We start from the raw sequence: 16,025 nt of genomic DNA, 5'->3' as shown, positions 1-16,025 counted from the left end.
GGGACGTCGTCATGTGTGCCTGTGGGAATCACAACACCAGCATGTCCATCCTGGTGGGAACCACAACACCAGCATGTCCATCCGTTCAGAACCACAACACCACCTTGTCCGGATCGCCCTTGACGGCCGTCCAAAACGAGTCGTCCATGGCGTCTCTGTGTCTCGGCTCTGGCCCTTGCGGCACCCACCCGGCTCCCACAACCCCTCCCGAACTTGACCACCGCTCCCGGCCCAGCGTTTTTTTCGGCCTCTGCTCTTGCTTTCTCCGCCAGCGATCGCCCTTTGCGTCGGCCGTCTCTGCCTTTGCGCTCCCTCGTCGCATCGCTTTCTCGCACCTCTTGTTCGCCGAGCCTATTCGCGCCTTCCGCTGCACCTGCGTTGCCTCATTGCTTCCCCACACCTTTCCGACCACCGGCCTCCAACACAGATCGATAACACAATGCTCAAGAAAAAGCACAACTTTTCCAGCAGCGAGGCTGCCTCGGCTTCCCAGCCCTCCACTACCTCCAGCACCGCTGCCGAGTCTCCGGCGGCTGCCACCCCAACCCATGAGGGGCCCACCAAGAGACGCTTCTCGATGCTCACGCTCACTCGCAAGTCCTCCTCTCCCCAGCTCGGCTCGCCTCAACCCGCTTCGCCTCAGTCCAAGGGCACTCTTGGCAGAAAGCTCTCGTCCATCTTCCGGCTCAAGCCTGCCGATGGCACCTCCAAGGCCGAGGCATCCAGCCCAACCCAGTCCGAGGGCCGCCAGGGTGCCGACGCTGCCGCTGCTTCGCCGGACTCGCTCAGACAGGCCCTCAAGGAGAGACTTGTCGACCGTCTGCGCAAGGTCAAGAGTACCCTCGAGCTCCGGGCCAACGCCGAGGTCCACAGGAGCGAGCAGTCGCCCGTCTCGTCAAAGTTCACTCTCTCCCGCAGTGGCTCGCTGAACAAGACCACGTCCGACATGCACGCCGGTGCCGGCGAGGCCAGTATTACTCGCAAGCCGTCCTGGGTCGCCTCGATGAAGCGTTTTGGCGTCAAGTCCCGCCCTTCGCTGCCCCAGGTTCTCGGCACGGATGCGGATCAGGTTCAGGTCATCGTTGACTCTGACCTGACTTCCCAGCCCGCTGCAACGGCTGCTGTCGGATCGCCTGCTACTGAAGCAGAGAGCCCTTCGGGTGTCCAGGAGGTCGCTGCTCAGGACGATGCTGCTCGGGATGAGGCCATCGTCATCCACGACAGAACCGAGCCACCCGCTGCCGCTCCTGTGGAAACTCAGGTCGCCAAGGCCTCCAACGACGAGCCCAAGCCCACCACCGTCAAGCTGCCGGCCATCGACCTTGATGTGATTACGCCTTACCACGAGTGCTTTGCCGACGACATTGAATACGGCCCCCTTTTCTTCACCCGGGCTGTCGGCTCTGCTCCTGCCGGCCAGGTCTTTGCCTCGTCTTTCGATGTGTACGTTCCGGTCCCTGAAATTGTTGGGGACAGTAGTGCTGTCGAGGACACCGTTGATGTCGAAGCCACCGTTGATGTCGAAGCCGAGAAGGTCGAGAAGGCCGAGCCTGCCCCAGTTGCCGAAGTGGTCAGCGTACCTACCGAGCCCGTTGTCGAATCTGCTGTCGAACCCGCTGTTGTCGAACCTGCTGTTGAACCTGTTGCTGTCTCTGCCGAGCCTGCTGCCGAGCCTGCCGCCGAGCCTGCCGCAGAGACAGCTACCACTCAGGTCCCCATCACTGATGAGACTCCGGTGCCCGAGTCTGCTGCTGAAGCCAGCACGATCGAGTCTGCTCACCAGAGCGGCTCAGACGACGGTGCCTCCGAGTCCGCCGCCAGCACAACCCAAGGCGATTTGAAGATCTCGACCGCACCTCACGAGATACACGCCTCGAGCATCCCAGTGCCCTCGTCTCCTTCCAAAAAGACCCTCAAGAAAAAGGCCCAAAAATTGAGAAAGAAGCTCAACGCCATGAATGCGCCTGATGCTTCCAACTGAGCGCGTCCGCCAAAGTGCATTGCCGCTTTCGTTTTATTTTATATTTTGTGCTCTTTTCCGTCTCACCTCTTTCGCCGTGCATCGGCGCTTCTCTTTTGCCCAGTTCTGATTTTTTATCTCATGCACGGCTGGAACAACTTCCGTAGCACACCACCTTTCAAATGACGGGCGGTACTGACGCCGCAGGAGCGATCCGGCCATAGATGCGCGTCCTGCCAAGTGCAGTCTTCTCGATATTCTAATTATTATAATGGGGTTACCCGATGGCGGCCGGTGGCTCTTTCGCTCGCCCCCCCCCTCCATGCGGTATTTTGATGACTTTCGGCCCTTGCGGTCAGATACAGTGTATTTGTGACGACGCCGGAGCAGCCGAAATACAGCGTTCACAAAACTACACACCATCTACGTGCTTAGGAGGTTGGCCGTTTTCTATTAGATGGATCTACTGATTTTTCAGTGTTCTGAATATCGTGTGCATTTCAAGAGTAGTCCGGGTGCGCGGGAGTGTCCGACCATCGGGCTCACTCGAATGGGTTTTCGTTCTCGCTCTCCTGGATGTCGTGGCCGCCATCCGCATTATCATTCCTGACTTCCGGCGCCCCCCAGCGCGGCTTTGGATGGATGACAATCAGGTTCGGGCTGTTCTGCTGGGCTGCCTGGTAATAGGACAGCGGGCTTTTGCCTCGCTCGGCCTTGGTGGGGCTCGGCTCCGCGCTCTCTGCCGCCGAGAATGACGTCGATACCCGCTTGGGTGTGCTGTTTCTCGGACTGCCTGTTTGGGTTCGGAGGATCGACCCTTGAACAACACTGGATCCAGGCGATGTGCCCGACGCGGACATGTATGATGGCTTTGTGAGCTGATCGACACTTCCAAACTTGACAGGCGGTTTGGATCGCTCGAGTTGGTCAGACCGACCGGGCGACTCGAACCGACGGGCCATCGCACCATCCGGCTTGGGCTGCGGCTTGACCAGCTTCCTTCGCCACTCCCACTGTCGGCGCTCGTGCCAGTCCTTAATTTTCCTGTACCAAACAGTGTAAAACCACTCGACTTCATCGCTTTGCAGACCGCGTGCGAGCCTATCTGCAACTTCTGGATGCTTTCGGATGTTCTCTGGAAGTCTGGAGAGTGCCCGCGGTGAGCGCCACGATCAGCATTGTTTCCTGCTGTATGGCCGCATGACTTGCCTCAGCCTGCCTCTCGAATCCATGCTCCACTGATTCACTCCGTGCTTACCTGACTATCAAATCTGTAAACGGGGCCAAGTCGAGGGGATAGAGTCAATATCGTGAAATGGCTATGGGTCTGCGTTGCTTCATCCGTCTGCAGCCGCACACAATTCGATCAGGAGTGCGATGCCGGTGCCCGGCGAGTGCACACCACCGCACTTACCTATGACACAGTCGTTGACGAAGCGGAACCGCGTGTTCATCCGGTGAAACACAATGAACTGGCCCACAACAATGATGACGATCTGGCCCGCCAACAGGATGTTGTTGTACCACTGATAGGTTGCAAGGTTGGCGTCGAGGTTTCCGTATATGGATGCCTCTGCTCTTTGATATCCTTCGATCAGGTCCGGGGTGAGCAGGGTTCGCAGCAGACTGATCGTGGCGTTATCGGGCACAAAGGGCCCGACCAGCGTCGCTTCGTAGAATCTATTCTGGATGCCGTAGATGTAGTTCTGCAAGTACGGAATGCCGTGGCTGACCATGCTGCTGACATTCCCCATGGAAGGGTTCCACGTGCGATTGAAGCATGCCGACTGGTTCAGCAGCAAGCAACTCATCTCCAAGTCCCCGAACAACGTTGAACTATAAAGCTCAAAGGGCAGTGTTGGTGGACTATCTGTTGTGCGGAAGGGTTGGAGGAAATATCATTTTCTGTGAATATCGTGCCATCATGCCCCCTGGAGTCCTTGGAAACCGATAGACCGGGCAGCAGCACTGATGACGATGCAGCAGTACCCAATCTCCTGTCAGGCAGCTAGTCCAGAGCGCCTCTCAATGACGTTCAGCCACTCACTCGTTGGGTTTCCATATATCATATTCGTGTAGATCATGTAGAGATTTAGGAATTCATGGTCGTAGAATGCACGTATTTGAGGCTCGCTCCCCCAGGTGAATGTGTCCTGGATGAGCATCTCATTGGTGCAAGTGAAGGTTCGGATGTTGAACGTCATCATGTCGCCGAACTGATCGACTGTACCGAAGTTGACGCCCATTTGATTCACAGACTAGGATACGGATTTGTGTTGCCGTCTATGAGTGCGGATCTCTGTGCTGACGAACGAACGAACGAACGAACGAACGAACGAACGAACGAACGAACGAACGAACGAACGAACGAACGAACGAACGAACGAACGAACGAACGAACGAACGAACGAACGAACGAACGAACGAACGAACGAACGAACGAACGAACGAACGAACGACAAACTAATGCAACAATGGATCGTGCCCCTGCTACATCACACGCATTATCCTGGTCTACTGCGCTTCCACTCCATTGTGACTTACCAGCACATTGATGTAGTAGAACACCCCGGCGAGTGTGCATGTCACCAAGACATACAGACCGTATTGAAACCGCAGTCCCCATTTTCCAGAGGCAAACGACTGCTTCACACTTTCGCTGTCAACAGCCAGGTTGTTGGTGGTGTTAAAGAAAATGTCCTCACTCCGTTCAAGCTCGATCTTGTTGATGTGTTCTTTGATGATTTGAGCTGGAATCTCTTTGAAAAACGAGAGAGCCTTCCGCTGGAGCTTCAGGAACGACATTACGCCAAAGTCCAGAATTACCACAAGCGCAATGACGACCAATATATAGACTATCGTGAGCTCAGTGATTGTGTTTGCAGCTGCAAGAGGTATCAATACCGGAGAGTCAGTGCTTCCGAGTCAGTATTTTGCATCCGGACAAACAACTGTGCGCGACAGGCGCCAGGTCAGTGTCAGGGATGACAGAATCACTCTCAGCTACCTGTAGCGGCTGTGGCGCTTTGATACGCCTGAGTGACCAGGGAACAGCGATGCGTCAGCCTATTTTGAGCCATGTCACACGTTTGATAGCCATAACGAGGATCGAGAACTTACAAAGAAGCAGTCGTTCATGGAGTAGTCGTAATAGACATGAAGGTACCGGAAGTTGTCCATGACAAATCTGGTGGCGCCATTGTGACTCGGTGAGCTTGGGCCCATCACTCATCGCGTTTCAGAACGGCAGTGATGAGACGGCCCGACAACACCACCCCACGGGTTGTTATCGCTGCATCAGGCCCAACAAGCGCAGCTATACTCCATCACAATCGAACCTGAACGAGCTGTCATAGGATATGTTTGCAAAGGCCGAGAAGCTCTTGTAGCTGAGACTGATGATCAATACATGTCAGTGCAGTGTTGCGCACTGGGCATCAGCGAGTGAATAGCCCCAACACCCGGATATCAACAGCTCGGTGTCAATGCGATTGATACAGTGCACTCACTCGTATCCGCTGGACGCCAGTCTCTGCAAACATGTGAAATGCACCAACAGCGTTAGCATGCCGAGCACAGCGCCATCGCTCGCACATGCACACACTGTCTCAAACATCCTGCCACTGCGGTAGTGTTACCTTGGTCAAGTCGTACCCGCTCACTATCTCTTGAAATGGCTGGTTGACATACGGATACGCAGTGAGGTTGACTGCGATGGAGGGATCGTTGTACCATGAAAAAGTTGCTGGATCAATATCAGACCAAGAGAACAGCCAATCTGTCCAGTAGTTGTACTGATCCATTTCGGATCGCAGCAGAAGTTGTTGTTGATTGAATGTGGCTGTGTCGTTGGCAAGATATGCCGCTTGCAGTGCCCTCGCGCGATATGGAATCCAGGCACTGAACCTTTCACGAGAATGAAGTCTAAGTGCGAAACGCTGAGCATTAATTCATGAACGCCAATTCAACAAACTGCCCCATTCATAGCGGATGTAACACACACATACCCTTGCAGAATTTTGGTGCCGAATATGGTGTACTGCAGTAAGTGTGCACACAGGATCGAGTTGGTGACAGCCGCCGCCAAGCTCATCAGCCCCATGATGTTTGACGCAATCGTTAGCGACTTCATGTCGCGGTTACGCTTGATGATGAGCTGCGATCGCATTCGCATTCGCTCTTGCATGGCCTTGTAATCGTCCGCCGACGTCGTGCCGGTTGACGAGGGCGCCTGGCTTCGGGATTCGTGCTTGTCCATATTTCTGACTCTCTGCGCAACCGATGCTCGTTCTTCGGGGACACGACTGAGTCGAGAAGCTTGCGATTTCTGTGGACTGGAGCGTGGTTCCCTCTCCAGGGTCATGATGTTGTGCAAATCGTCGACAGATCCGTCAGCTTGCTCTTCGCCCTCGAGGAAATCGGCCTTTTCCACGAGTGCGTTTCCCTTCTCGATATCGTTGGTCACATCAAAGCAAAACTTTGCGTACATTCTCAGAAAATACTACGAGGGCGTATCGGGGTGGATTAGCGAGTCGCACGAATCGCCAAACACCGGTCGCTATGGAGACCCGTCCACTCCGGCGAGCATTACCTGGCTCTTCGGGAATCTGCGTAACCATCACATGGAATCGTGTTAGTGTCGCTCTGGAGCTCTGGAGATTACTCGATCATCGGTGGCGACTGGTAAGGCTGAGCAGCCTCATTGGTCCGAGTGTCGCCACAAAGTCGTCACAAAGGTGCGCTTACCGGCTGACCAGGGACAGATATGCATTATCCGCTTTCTGGGAGGTCGAGTACAGCCTCAGACCAACGCTCTCGACATCAAAGACAGTCGTTTTCTTGTCCACCACGGTTGACCAAAACTTGGTTATATATGCGTTCGCAATCTGGTGGTTGCGTGTAGCTGTCCGGTGGCTCTTTTGAAAATCGGCAAAGCTTGTGACATCCAGCTGGACTCCAGAGCCAAGAAACTCGGACTCGGCCATTTGCTGATTGATCTACCAGAGCGAGACGCGAGGCATTGTGTCAGCAACTCTACACGAGCGCCAAATCTATAGCAGTCTTTGATCGGCTCAGCCGCTGTGGAGTTGCATGCCGACACAATACGGACGGTCAAACGAGCAAGCTCGAAAGTGCAGATACTCAACCTGGTTCAAAAAGTGTATTTGACAGGAGACGTCGAACGAAGGATCCAGCGACTTGATGCGCTTCAGAGACCTCAGCGCCTCTTGGCGAGCGTTGGTCAGGTGGAACAGATATGTTGCGTATTGGAGGCGGATGTACGCTTCTTCCGGGAACTCCTGCAGTCCGCGCTGTTGCCCCATCCGATCACCACAGCGTCAGTAGAAGAACAGGCGCTTGACTGCAAATCTCACTCCAAGCACGACCGCACAATATGCCAAGCACGATCGCGGCACATGCGACAGCACTACGAGCCGGTCCGCCATCAAAACTAGGTGCTCGATCCAGCCCGAGAGCTCGCCAGAATCACATCCCCACCTTGAAGATACGCTTGACTTCGCCAAATTTGGCCATGTCAACCCTCCTTCTTCTGTTGTCGAGCGCCTCGACAATGAATCGGGCAGTCATCTCGACGTGCGGCCAGAACCTGAATATGATCGTGTCGTCCTCGTACTGGCTGGAGTGCACGTTCGAGTACATGTTTTCAAGGGCCCTGCGAGCCTCTTCCTGGACACGGATGTATATGAACTCTGTTTGGGAGTGGCATTTGTACAGATGGCTGCGTCAGTCCCATGATCCAGGGCAGGGTGCTGCACAACAGGACACTCAAGCATGATGCACTCACCGCAAAAGTACCATCCGGTAGCGTATCCGATGAGCACCACAATCACCATCAGGATCGTGTAAAACCACGGCAAAGACACTGATCCATAAGTTGAAACGCCGACGCCGATCAGACTCATAGCTCCTGCGAACATCGAGGCGCAGTAGTTGGCGGCGCGCTTGGAGCAAAGCACGAGTCGAGTGAGTACTGTGCATATCGAAGCGGTGGTCACAGACAAGCATCTGTGTGGTACTGCAACCAAGATGCCAGCACAACGACTTGCGAAATGATGACTGCCTACCAGCTGGTTGAAGCGAGCATTGAAGTATGGCTGGTAGAACATGATGGACAAGAACATGAATGTGCAGGTGCAATAGCCCACTGCAAACTGAATGATCGGACTCGGCACGAAGCGCCAGCAGCAAATCAAGATCGTCTTGAGAGCGATGTAGATGAGATCCACTCGGCCGTGCGACTTGTTCCGATTGCCCTTGAGGCACGGATTCATGTCCAAGTACCTGCGAGGCGTGTCGCCAGAGATGGACGGTGATAATGCGGGCTTAGAGCATAATCAAGGCGGATACGTTCGTTCGCGGACTGGATGCACTATCTCAGCTTGCCGAACCTGCAGAAATGGAGGGTTGTCTACTGCCCCCGCTTACACACTGCCCCCACTTACACACTGATCATCGCACACGATGTCGGAATGAACAGCAGCCCTGCTAGTCCCGAGAAGGAGAGAAACAGCAGCCGCTGGAAGTCGTAGCATCCCAGGTTCGAGACGATTTGTGTCTGTGAGCCGGAGCCTGTGCTCTGCCACTCGCATTGGATTGGAGTGACCAGGATGTTGATGATGGGGGAGTAGAAGAGCGTTGGCAGGACACTGGCGGATGAGATGAGGGTTGCGGAAATGCGCGTCAGTCGAGATTGATGGATATCGATACAGGTCCGTGTGTCCAAGGCTGCCCCCAACTTACCTCGCAGCCACTCTCAGGGTCGAGATGGGCCAGATTTTCTTGTGCTGTAGAGGCGACATGGCAATGCAAAGTGGAGCACGCAGTTAGATGAGGAGACGGATCACGCATTCCTCCTGGCTGACCATGGCAGCGGCGTTGTCGGTATGGCTCACCTGTCCTCTCTGGGACCATCAGCCGGACAGTTTATGGTTGCCGATGCGATGGCATGCGATGGCGAGGGATGGCATGCAGTGCATCAAGTTGTCGTTGGCACAGATTATCGGCGACGCGAGCCATGATCAATGAACAGGGATTGCCGTTAGCTCCACATACGCCTGTCGATGCGATTTCTCAAGCAGAGCACAGGCACTCTCGAAGTGGGTCTGATGGCAGATCCAAGCGCAGGTCGGGGTCAGTGCTTTCGCGGCAATACGCACCACCGTCCCCCAGGCAACGTATGCGACATTCGCCACGAAGAGAAAGCACGCGACCGTCGCACAGCAAAAGTAGATCTGGAACTGCGACGTTGTCAAGGTGCTGTAGGGAATCGAGGTCAGGGTGGTGATGAAGCTCGGGATGGGGTAGTACATGGCCGCGAGCGACGAGAAAAAGTACGTCAGCAACTGGATGTCCTCGCCGATGATGGAGGCCACTGCGAAGAGCGTGGAGGCTCGGTAGTTGCTGCAGTTGGGTTCGGGAAGTGAAAGTCGGGTGAGTTAGCGATCGATCGGAATGCCCGGTCCACCTGCGAGAACGGCAGTATCAGACTCGTATGCAGGGAGTGCACCCAGACTCACCCAACCACCATCAGGAAGAGCAGCTGGTACACAACTTCGTAAATCTCCTTCACTTTGGACTTTTTCGCAGTGATATCGATCAGCTCCCCACCGACGGACGACGAGTTGTCGGTGCTGTTGAAGTGGCTTCCGTCGGTCCGATGGCCGCTGGAGTGTCTTCCTTCTGAGGCCTCTCTGAAGCTCGTCGACCCTCGGTTCGGGGGCGAATGCGACGGATTATCATCGCCGGTCGCGTCGGCCATGTTCCCGAGCGAACTGCTGCTGCCGTCGCCGCCTGCATCCTGGTCGTCTTCATCTGCGGGCACGCTGCTGCGAGCGACCATGCTGTCCCGCTCCTTGCCCGGCTCCTTCTCCGGGATGGTGAAGTTGGTCATTCCTGGAGGGTTGCCTGCCGAGAAGCGTCTGGTGCTAAATGCTCCGATGCGCCGCTGGGAAGGTTTGGGCGAGGAGCCGATGTCGATGATGGGGCCATCTGTCGCTTGGTTCTGCCGACAGGCGAGGGGCTCTGTCCTGCTGCCGACGCAATTTCGCCGTATCTCGCTCTCCGGCCCGGCCAGTGCGCACACTCTCAATCGACACCGACCAGAACCCGATCATGAGCCTGCTGCCGGTCTCGTCTGGTTCGATTCGTGGATCTGATGTCTGCCCATCGTCTCCCACCACTCCAAGCAGGACCAGGTCTGCCCCATTCCTGCCGTGCCCAGGTGTCTGGTCCCGGATACGGAGGGATAGGACAGAACCACATCAATTGGGGGTGGCGAATATACTCAAAGTCATTCGTGATCGTTGCGGCTCATCATCGTGAGCCGTGCGTGTATTCGATGGTCAAAAGGTGGTCGATGCTTCCAGAAACAGCATTGCTTATTCATTGTGGGAGCGCTGCGTTGTAGGCTTCCGGGGGCAGATAAAGTCGGGGCATCCTTGGGATTTGCTGGAAAGAGTCGACACTCTTTACTAACGCAGGGCAGAGTGCACCGAACGTCGGAACCCGGGGCTCAGTCGCCAGCCCACCACGCCGGCACCCATCAGGAGGACGTTGCCGGCAACACAGAGATAGTAGGGTTGCTGGAACGACTGCTTGACGGTCTTGTGGCGAAAGGTCTTCATGGCCCACAGCCCACCGAGCCATCCGCCCAACAGCGCCGACAGCTGCAGATCGCGCTCACGGACTCGCCAGGCCTGCCGGTGGGCCTGCTGTTTGTCGTAGTAGAAGAGCGCAACGGCCGCACCATTGACCAGGACAAGGTATCCGCCAAGCAGAACCAGAAGGCTCGTTGGGGGCGAGAGCGTCCGATCGTCGGTGCTGGAGAAGCCACGCTTGGGCTGACGGAGGGTCTGAGCCAGCGACGAGGGACGAAGCCGTTGGGCGATATGAGCAGGGCGGAAGAGCGACGCAAAGACCATGGCGACTTGCTGCGAGTGTAAGAGAGGGAGAGTGTGCTCGGTGGTTGCTGATTTGACCGATCGAGGATTGCGGGCTGGCTCGTCACTCGGTTGCGGCAGTGGCTGCTGGAAATTGGCGAGATCAAGGCAGACCCGAAAAATCCGAGCATCGGCGCTGTTTCCTTCACCACATGCCTGGAAACTGCACTCAATTGCACCCCGCCTACCAGGCAGCACTGCTCCAGCAACCAAGCAGCACTGCTCCAGTGACCAAACCTCCTCCGCTTTCTCGACAGCATCGCGCTGGGCCGTTCAGATCTACCTTGACCTGGCAGTCGACATAGGCAATCCTCCTCAAAAAGCGCAGAGTACCTGTATTCATTATACACCGAGCCTCGCAGCTTCAATCAGCCATGCATGTACGATCGAGCTGATAAAATGGGAGGATGCGGGGCACAGGACCCAGGGCCGTCAGGGTCGCCAGACCGTTGGGTTGGGTTGGGGCATCTCGCTGGCCGCCGCGATCTAATCGGCCCGCTTTGTCCACCAGCCATCGTTGCCAAAGATCATTCCGCTCTCGACTGTGCTGATGGCGAGCATGAGGGCGCCGCTCACAAAGAAGGACTGGAGAATGATGCCGTGGCCGTGCTGGGAGAGCGTAGCGATGTTGTGGAGAGGGAGGGTGGCTACACGATAAGCCAGGCCAGCGATGCCGCCGGCAAGGAAGTGGCCGGGCAGCATCATGCTGTCGAGGTCGCCGGGGCGGTAGTTTGCCGGCGAGCTGGGATCGTAGGGCTTGTACGAGTTGTGAAAGGCCTTGATGAGCGGTGACCGCAGACCCTCGTACGTCAGAAAGAACACCGAGTGCCCGATGGTGGACTTGAGTACCAGCCGCGACGACTTTTTGGGATACCAGTCCGCCTCCTTGAAGGTCTCGGGGATGATCGGGGTTCCGAAGGGAATCGATGCAAGCCCGTGGATCAGGCCGGCCGAGGCGCCTGCAATTGCGGTCTGGAGGACAGGCGAAACGGACTTGACCTTGGCCCGAAGCGACTCGCTCTGGAATGTGTCTGTGACAGACTTGTAGGTGGCGTACCAGGCGGTGCCTGTGAGGATGATGGACATGGCGTGCGGAAGCGCTGGGTGTCGCTATCGAAGAGACTTGATCGCTGGTGATGCCGTGAGGCGGTGTGTTCCAGATCACCAGCGAAGAAACAGCGAATGGCGAGTGTCATGGCGTATTGCCTCCACGTGATGCACAGCCTGCGGCTGTGGAGAACGATCGAGCGATGCAAATGATGCAGATGATGCAAATGGTGCAAAAGATTCAAATGATGCAAATGGTGCAAATGGTGCAACATCGCTATGGGGCCAACTCATGACCCCATGCTGCCGAGTCGGTTCTCCCCATGCACCGATTCAGACTCGGAATGACTTTCAGCTTTGTAACCGTGACAGAAGGAATGCAGCGTGTTGAAGGAGTATCCAGGCAACCTCACCACATACATTGCATGTGGATGATCTCGGAGGAAGGGCGGGTGTGTCCGACTGAACCCGGATCGCTGCTCCATGTTCCCTGATGCCCACATCCAAGAGGCAAAGCAAAGCTCTCGTTCGCCCAGTCGCTCGCTAGTGTCGGCGAGTCGTATTCTTCTTGGACCACGGGAGCTTGATGCCGCTGCTAGCTCGTGAGCTGTGCAGCATCTCCTCGTTGCCGGTATATCCGCGGCTCGCCGAGCCACGGCTCATCATTTTCTCGTCATCCTGCAGTTTGCGAGCCAGTTCTTCATCGCGGGACGTATCCGCCTTGTACAGCATCGTTGTGGATGACGCCAATGTTGAAGGCGGCGAGCTCTCGTGAGCAAGCTGACGGGCAAGTTCCTCGTCGTGGCTAGTGTCCGGCAGCTCAGGCAGCTTTCCCGTCTTCTTGAGTGCCTCGAGCCGCTTGGCCGAGTCAAGATCCTCCATGGCAATCTTGCAGGCGTACTCGCGATCAATGTCTTCTTGGGATTTTAGTCTGTTCAAGGAAGGGATGGTGCTGGCGAGAGGGGCAGCTGCGATCGAGCCAGCCTGAGGCACGGCGCCGTGGGCCACTCCGAGCGGCAGAACGCCAACCAGGTTGACATCAGGCTTGGGTGGGCTACCGTAGAGCCCAAAGGTCGATGGGGCAGCCAGTTGCTGCTGCGGAAGCTGGGCGGGCACCTGGAGAGAGGATCCGACTGGATGAGCGACGTGGCGGACAAAGGCAACAGCCAGCCAGCCAACCAGCCAGCCAGCCAGATGCACAAGCGGCCATCGGGCGGGTCATGTTTGGTGCACCCAGAGGGGCGGCGCGACTGGTGGCGTTTCCTGTCGATTCGGACGCAGGGCCGGATGGATGGATGGATGGATGGATGGATGCTGGCCGGCAGAGAGGTGCTGCTGCTCGCTTTGGACGCCCACACGACTCGGGACGCTCGTCGAGGCGGCCGCACCCTGGCTCAGAGGCATTCTCCGTCTTTCTCGACGTGCGGTTCGTCACGCCATATCCATGCGCCAGGGACACGCTTACTCGCAAAGCGCAATGCTCGACTCACCTGCTGGATGGGGGCCTGCACTCCGGCCGAGAATGCAGGGGCGCCTAGCGAGCCAAGGTTTGCATAGGGGTCGAACTCTGAAAGCAGATCTTGATTATACTTGGCGGGCTGGACGAACTGGTTGGGCAAGGCGGCTGGAGCTTGAGCAAAGAACGCCTGGGGATTCGACGAGGCAGCATATACGGCTGGCGCACCAGCAACGGCAATGGACCCAGGCTGGGTCAAAAACGGATTATTCTGGAAACTTGGGCTGGTGGAAAGCGGCTGCTGAAGAGGCTGGCCGAGCCCCTGCGGCGCTGCGAGAGGCTGAACGGCCTGACTCTGGAAGGACAACGCGGACACGGACTGGGCTTGGGGCGACGGCTGGGGAGCAAACTGCTGTTGGAGCAGCATTGGCTGGGCTTGGTTGGCCGCGAGTTGCTGGAATGCCTGGTACTGCGGATCCAGGGCGGGGGAGAGCTGGTGTTGCTGCTGCTGGAAGGATTGTTGCTGGAAAGGCTGTTGTTGCTGGAAGGATTGTTGTTGGAAGGGCTGTTGTTGCTGGAAGGGCTGCGGCGGGACTTGGGACTGGAGAAAGGGATTGTATGTGTTCTGGTAGCTCATCTTGGGCAGATTAGCTGAAAGTGTTGGCTGGCAAGGGGGGGGGCGAAATGAGGCAGATGCGGAGGACGGTGAGGCAAGCGGGACGAGCCAAGACGAGGGAGGTTATATATCGAATGCCAAGGTATCACGTGATGATACCACGCAGCCCGGTATCATGCCGCACTGCTGGGGGGCGGTCCCAGACAGGCTTCATTGCAAGCGAACAGAGTTGCATCAGCCAAAGTTCCAAAGCCGGACGCAAGGAATATGGACAACATGGCTCGAGCATCTCGGTATCACGAAGCGGCATTCTGTGAGTCGAGCCAACCAGATCCGGATAGACTGGATCACCAACGAAGCAGTCGATGTCTCTGAATACAGTCGATAGAAAGAAACGGGACAGTCACTTTCTGGCTTCAGAGGCCTGAAACCCGCTGACTGACTGTAGGCCCCAGTGAGCAAGCCGTGCGATTCGAGATCATGTTCCTTGAGGCATTGATGTCTCGATCCCACAGCGTATGGCAGCTTGCACAGCTCCGGACAAAGTGTGGTTTCTCGATATCAAGATGCTCGGCGTTCTCGAGTCGCTTGGCTTCCCGACAGTGTGAGCATACCTGTGATGTGTTGAACTCGTCCACCGAGCACACATGGATCTTGGAGACGGATCGGTCTGGTAGGCGTCTCTGATGGTGGTGGAATTGCTCGAAATAATTGGCGAACCTGAGTCTCCTGGGACTGGATGCGTATCCCTTCCCCTGTTTCCACGAGGCATTCCCAAAGGCAATCACCACTTCGGTCTCCTTGGACATACTTGCTTGGCCATGAATGCGATGAGTGGGTGGGTGTATTCAGGTTCCAGAAAACACACTGTCCTGGTTAAAAACGGGGCTGTCCCATTTCATTTTGGAATCGCTGTAAGCATGTATTTCATTGTGGGTTTGCAATCGACAAGCCGGACACGAAGCATGTGGGCAAGACAGCATGAACAAAAATGCCGACACGATCCAGAGACGACCGGCAGCAGCCGTCAACGACACCGTCAAGAGCACATGGCACATTCGGTTGGTCTAAAGCAGAGAGGGAGGCGGCGGGCGATCGAGAACGAGCAAAGAACGAGATACGAAGGGTTTCTACTGCAAGGGGCGGATGTGGGGGGGGGGTCAGGTGGGTGGAGTCAAAAGTAGGCATTGGCGAGGACTTTAGGCCAGGAGGCAGAGGACAGAAAGGGCGACGGCAGAGAGAGAGACAGCCAGGCTCACGGCGGTGGCCGAAAGACCGCCGCTGGTGCTGGTCAGGGGAGTGTAGGTGATGCCGCTCTGCAGGACCACAGAGAGCGACATGTACTGCGGGATCTTTTCGTACGAGTTGGCGAGGCAGGACTCGGAGATGACCTTGACCATAGACGGGTTGTAGATCGAATTCGGGTCAACGGCACTCTGGTTGGTGCACTGCTGATAGATGAAGGCCGAGGTCAGGGACGGCGTCCAGGTCTTGCAGATGCATTCGGAGAAACTGAGGCCGAACGAGTCCAGGGTGCTCAGGGGCGGCTGCGAGGCGGGGGCAGTCTGGATGATGGGGATGGCCGACGCAGCAAAGCTACCGAGGCAGTTGGAGTTGGATTGCTTGAGCTCGGCGAGGGCGCTGAAGCAGGAAGGGTTGCCGACGGAGATGTTTTGGATGGGCTGCTGCTGGGCCAGGGCGACGGAGGCCAAGCCAAGGCACGACAGCAGCAGGACGAGGAGCCGGGGGAACATTGGCTGTGGATGGTGGTTGGCGATCGAGATCGTGCGTGGGCGAATAAGACAGCAAGCGAGCAGGTCGGCAAGCGAGCAAACGAGTTGGTCTTGGTTGGCAAGAGCGACGACGCGCAAAACAGAACCAACCCCCGAGCGAAGGACACCAAAGCCCACAAAAGAGCGAGCACGGGCGGCGACGCGGCTGGCGCGGCACAGTCACACAACCGCCGCATCGGTGCGCGCACCCCGT

At 56.6% G+C, this 16,025-nt stretch overlaps 6 protein-coding genes across 6 annotated transcripts; 1 reads left to right on the top strand and 5 right to left on the bottom strand.

The window, feature by feature from the left end:
- The first annotated feature begins 265 nt into the window (after window positions 1–265).
- BJ171DRAFT_497191 (uncharacterized protein) lies at window positions 266–2,386 on the top strand. Its single transcript, XM_053110266.1, has one exon. The coding sequence runs from the start codon at window positions 440–442 to the stop codon at window positions 1,979–1,981; it is 1,542 nt and encodes a 513-aa protein (XP_052968376.1). The 5' UTR covers window positions 266–439; the 3' UTR covers window positions 1,982–2,386.
- On the bottom strand, window positions 2,387–10,155 carry BJ171DRAFT_597468 (uncharacterized protein). The gene is made up of 22 exons (XM_053114754.1): window positions 9,499–10,155; window positions 9,139–9,382; window positions 8,875–8,883; window positions 8,723–8,766; window positions 8,425–8,628; window positions 8,047–8,263; window positions 7,767–7,923; window positions 7,460–7,671; window positions 7,108–7,272; window positions 6,707–6,957; window positions 6,552–6,567; window positions 5,968–6,461; window positions 5,599–5,884; window positions 5,470–5,492; window positions 5,299–5,355; window positions 5,081–5,147; window positions 4,968–4,995; window positions 4,505–4,845; window positions 4,008–4,218; window positions 3,375–3,830; window positions 3,219–3,231; window positions 2,387–3,103 (listed from the first exon to the last, which is right to left on the bottom strand). Exons 1-22 carry the CDS (start codon window positions 9,870–9,872, stop codon window positions 2,503–2,505), a joined length of 4,470 nt encoding a protein of 1,489 aa, XP_052968375.1. The 5' UTR covers window positions 9,873–10,155; the 3' UTR covers window positions 2,387–2,502.
- A 91-nt stretch (window positions 10,156–10,246) lies between these two features.
- On the bottom strand, window positions 10,247–11,045 carry BJ171DRAFT_497190 (uncharacterized protein). Its single transcript, XM_053110265.1, has one exon. The coding sequence runs from the start codon at window positions 10,900–10,902 to the stop codon at window positions 10,453–10,455; it is 450 nt and encodes a 149-aa protein (XP_052968374.1). The 5' UTR covers window positions 10,903–11,045; the 3' UTR covers window positions 10,247–10,452.
- Window positions 11,046–11,230: 185 nt separating this feature from the next.
- Window positions 11,231–12,145, bottom strand: BJ171DRAFT_497189 (uncharacterized protein). Its single transcript, XM_053110264.1, has one exon. It carries the CDS (start codon window positions 12,004–12,006, stop codon window positions 11,407–11,409), a length of 600 nt encoding a protein of 199 aa, XP_052968373.1. The 5' UTR covers window positions 12,007–12,145; the 3' UTR covers window positions 11,231–11,406.
- A 178-nt stretch (window positions 12,146–12,323) lies between these two features.
- Window positions 12,324–14,140, bottom strand: BJ171DRAFT_497188 (uncharacterized protein). Its single transcript, XM_053110263.1, has 2 exons — window positions 13,458–14,140; window positions 12,324–13,083 (listed from the first exon to the last, which is right to left on the bottom strand). Exons 1-2 carry the CDS (start codon window positions 14,058–14,060, stop codon window positions 12,511–12,513), a joined length of 1,176 nt encoding a protein of 391 aa, XP_052968372.1. The 5' UTR covers window positions 14,061–14,140; the 3' UTR covers window positions 12,324–12,510.
- Window positions 14,141–14,896: 756 nt separating this feature from the next.
- Window positions 14,897–15,917, bottom strand: BJ171DRAFT_497185 (uncharacterized protein). The gene has a single exon (XM_053110262.1). It carries the CDS (start codon window positions 15,791–15,793, stop codon window positions 15,239–15,241), a length of 555 nt encoding a protein of 184 aa, XP_052968371.1. The 5' UTR covers window positions 15,794–15,917; the 3' UTR covers window positions 14,897–15,238.
- Window positions 15,918–16,025: the final 108 nt, after the last annotated feature.

The sequence above is a fragment of the Polychytrium aggregatum genome (assembly GCF_025602895.1).
Source record: "Polychytrium aggregatum strain JEL109 chromosome Unknown BJ171scaffold_11, whole genome shotgun sequence".
Classification (NCBI taxonomy): domain Eukaryota; kingdom Fungi; phylum Chytridiomycota; class Chytridiomycetes; order Polychytriales; genus Polychytrium; species Polychytrium aggregatum.
This window is presented reverse-complemented; position numbering and strand designations above follow the sequence as displayed.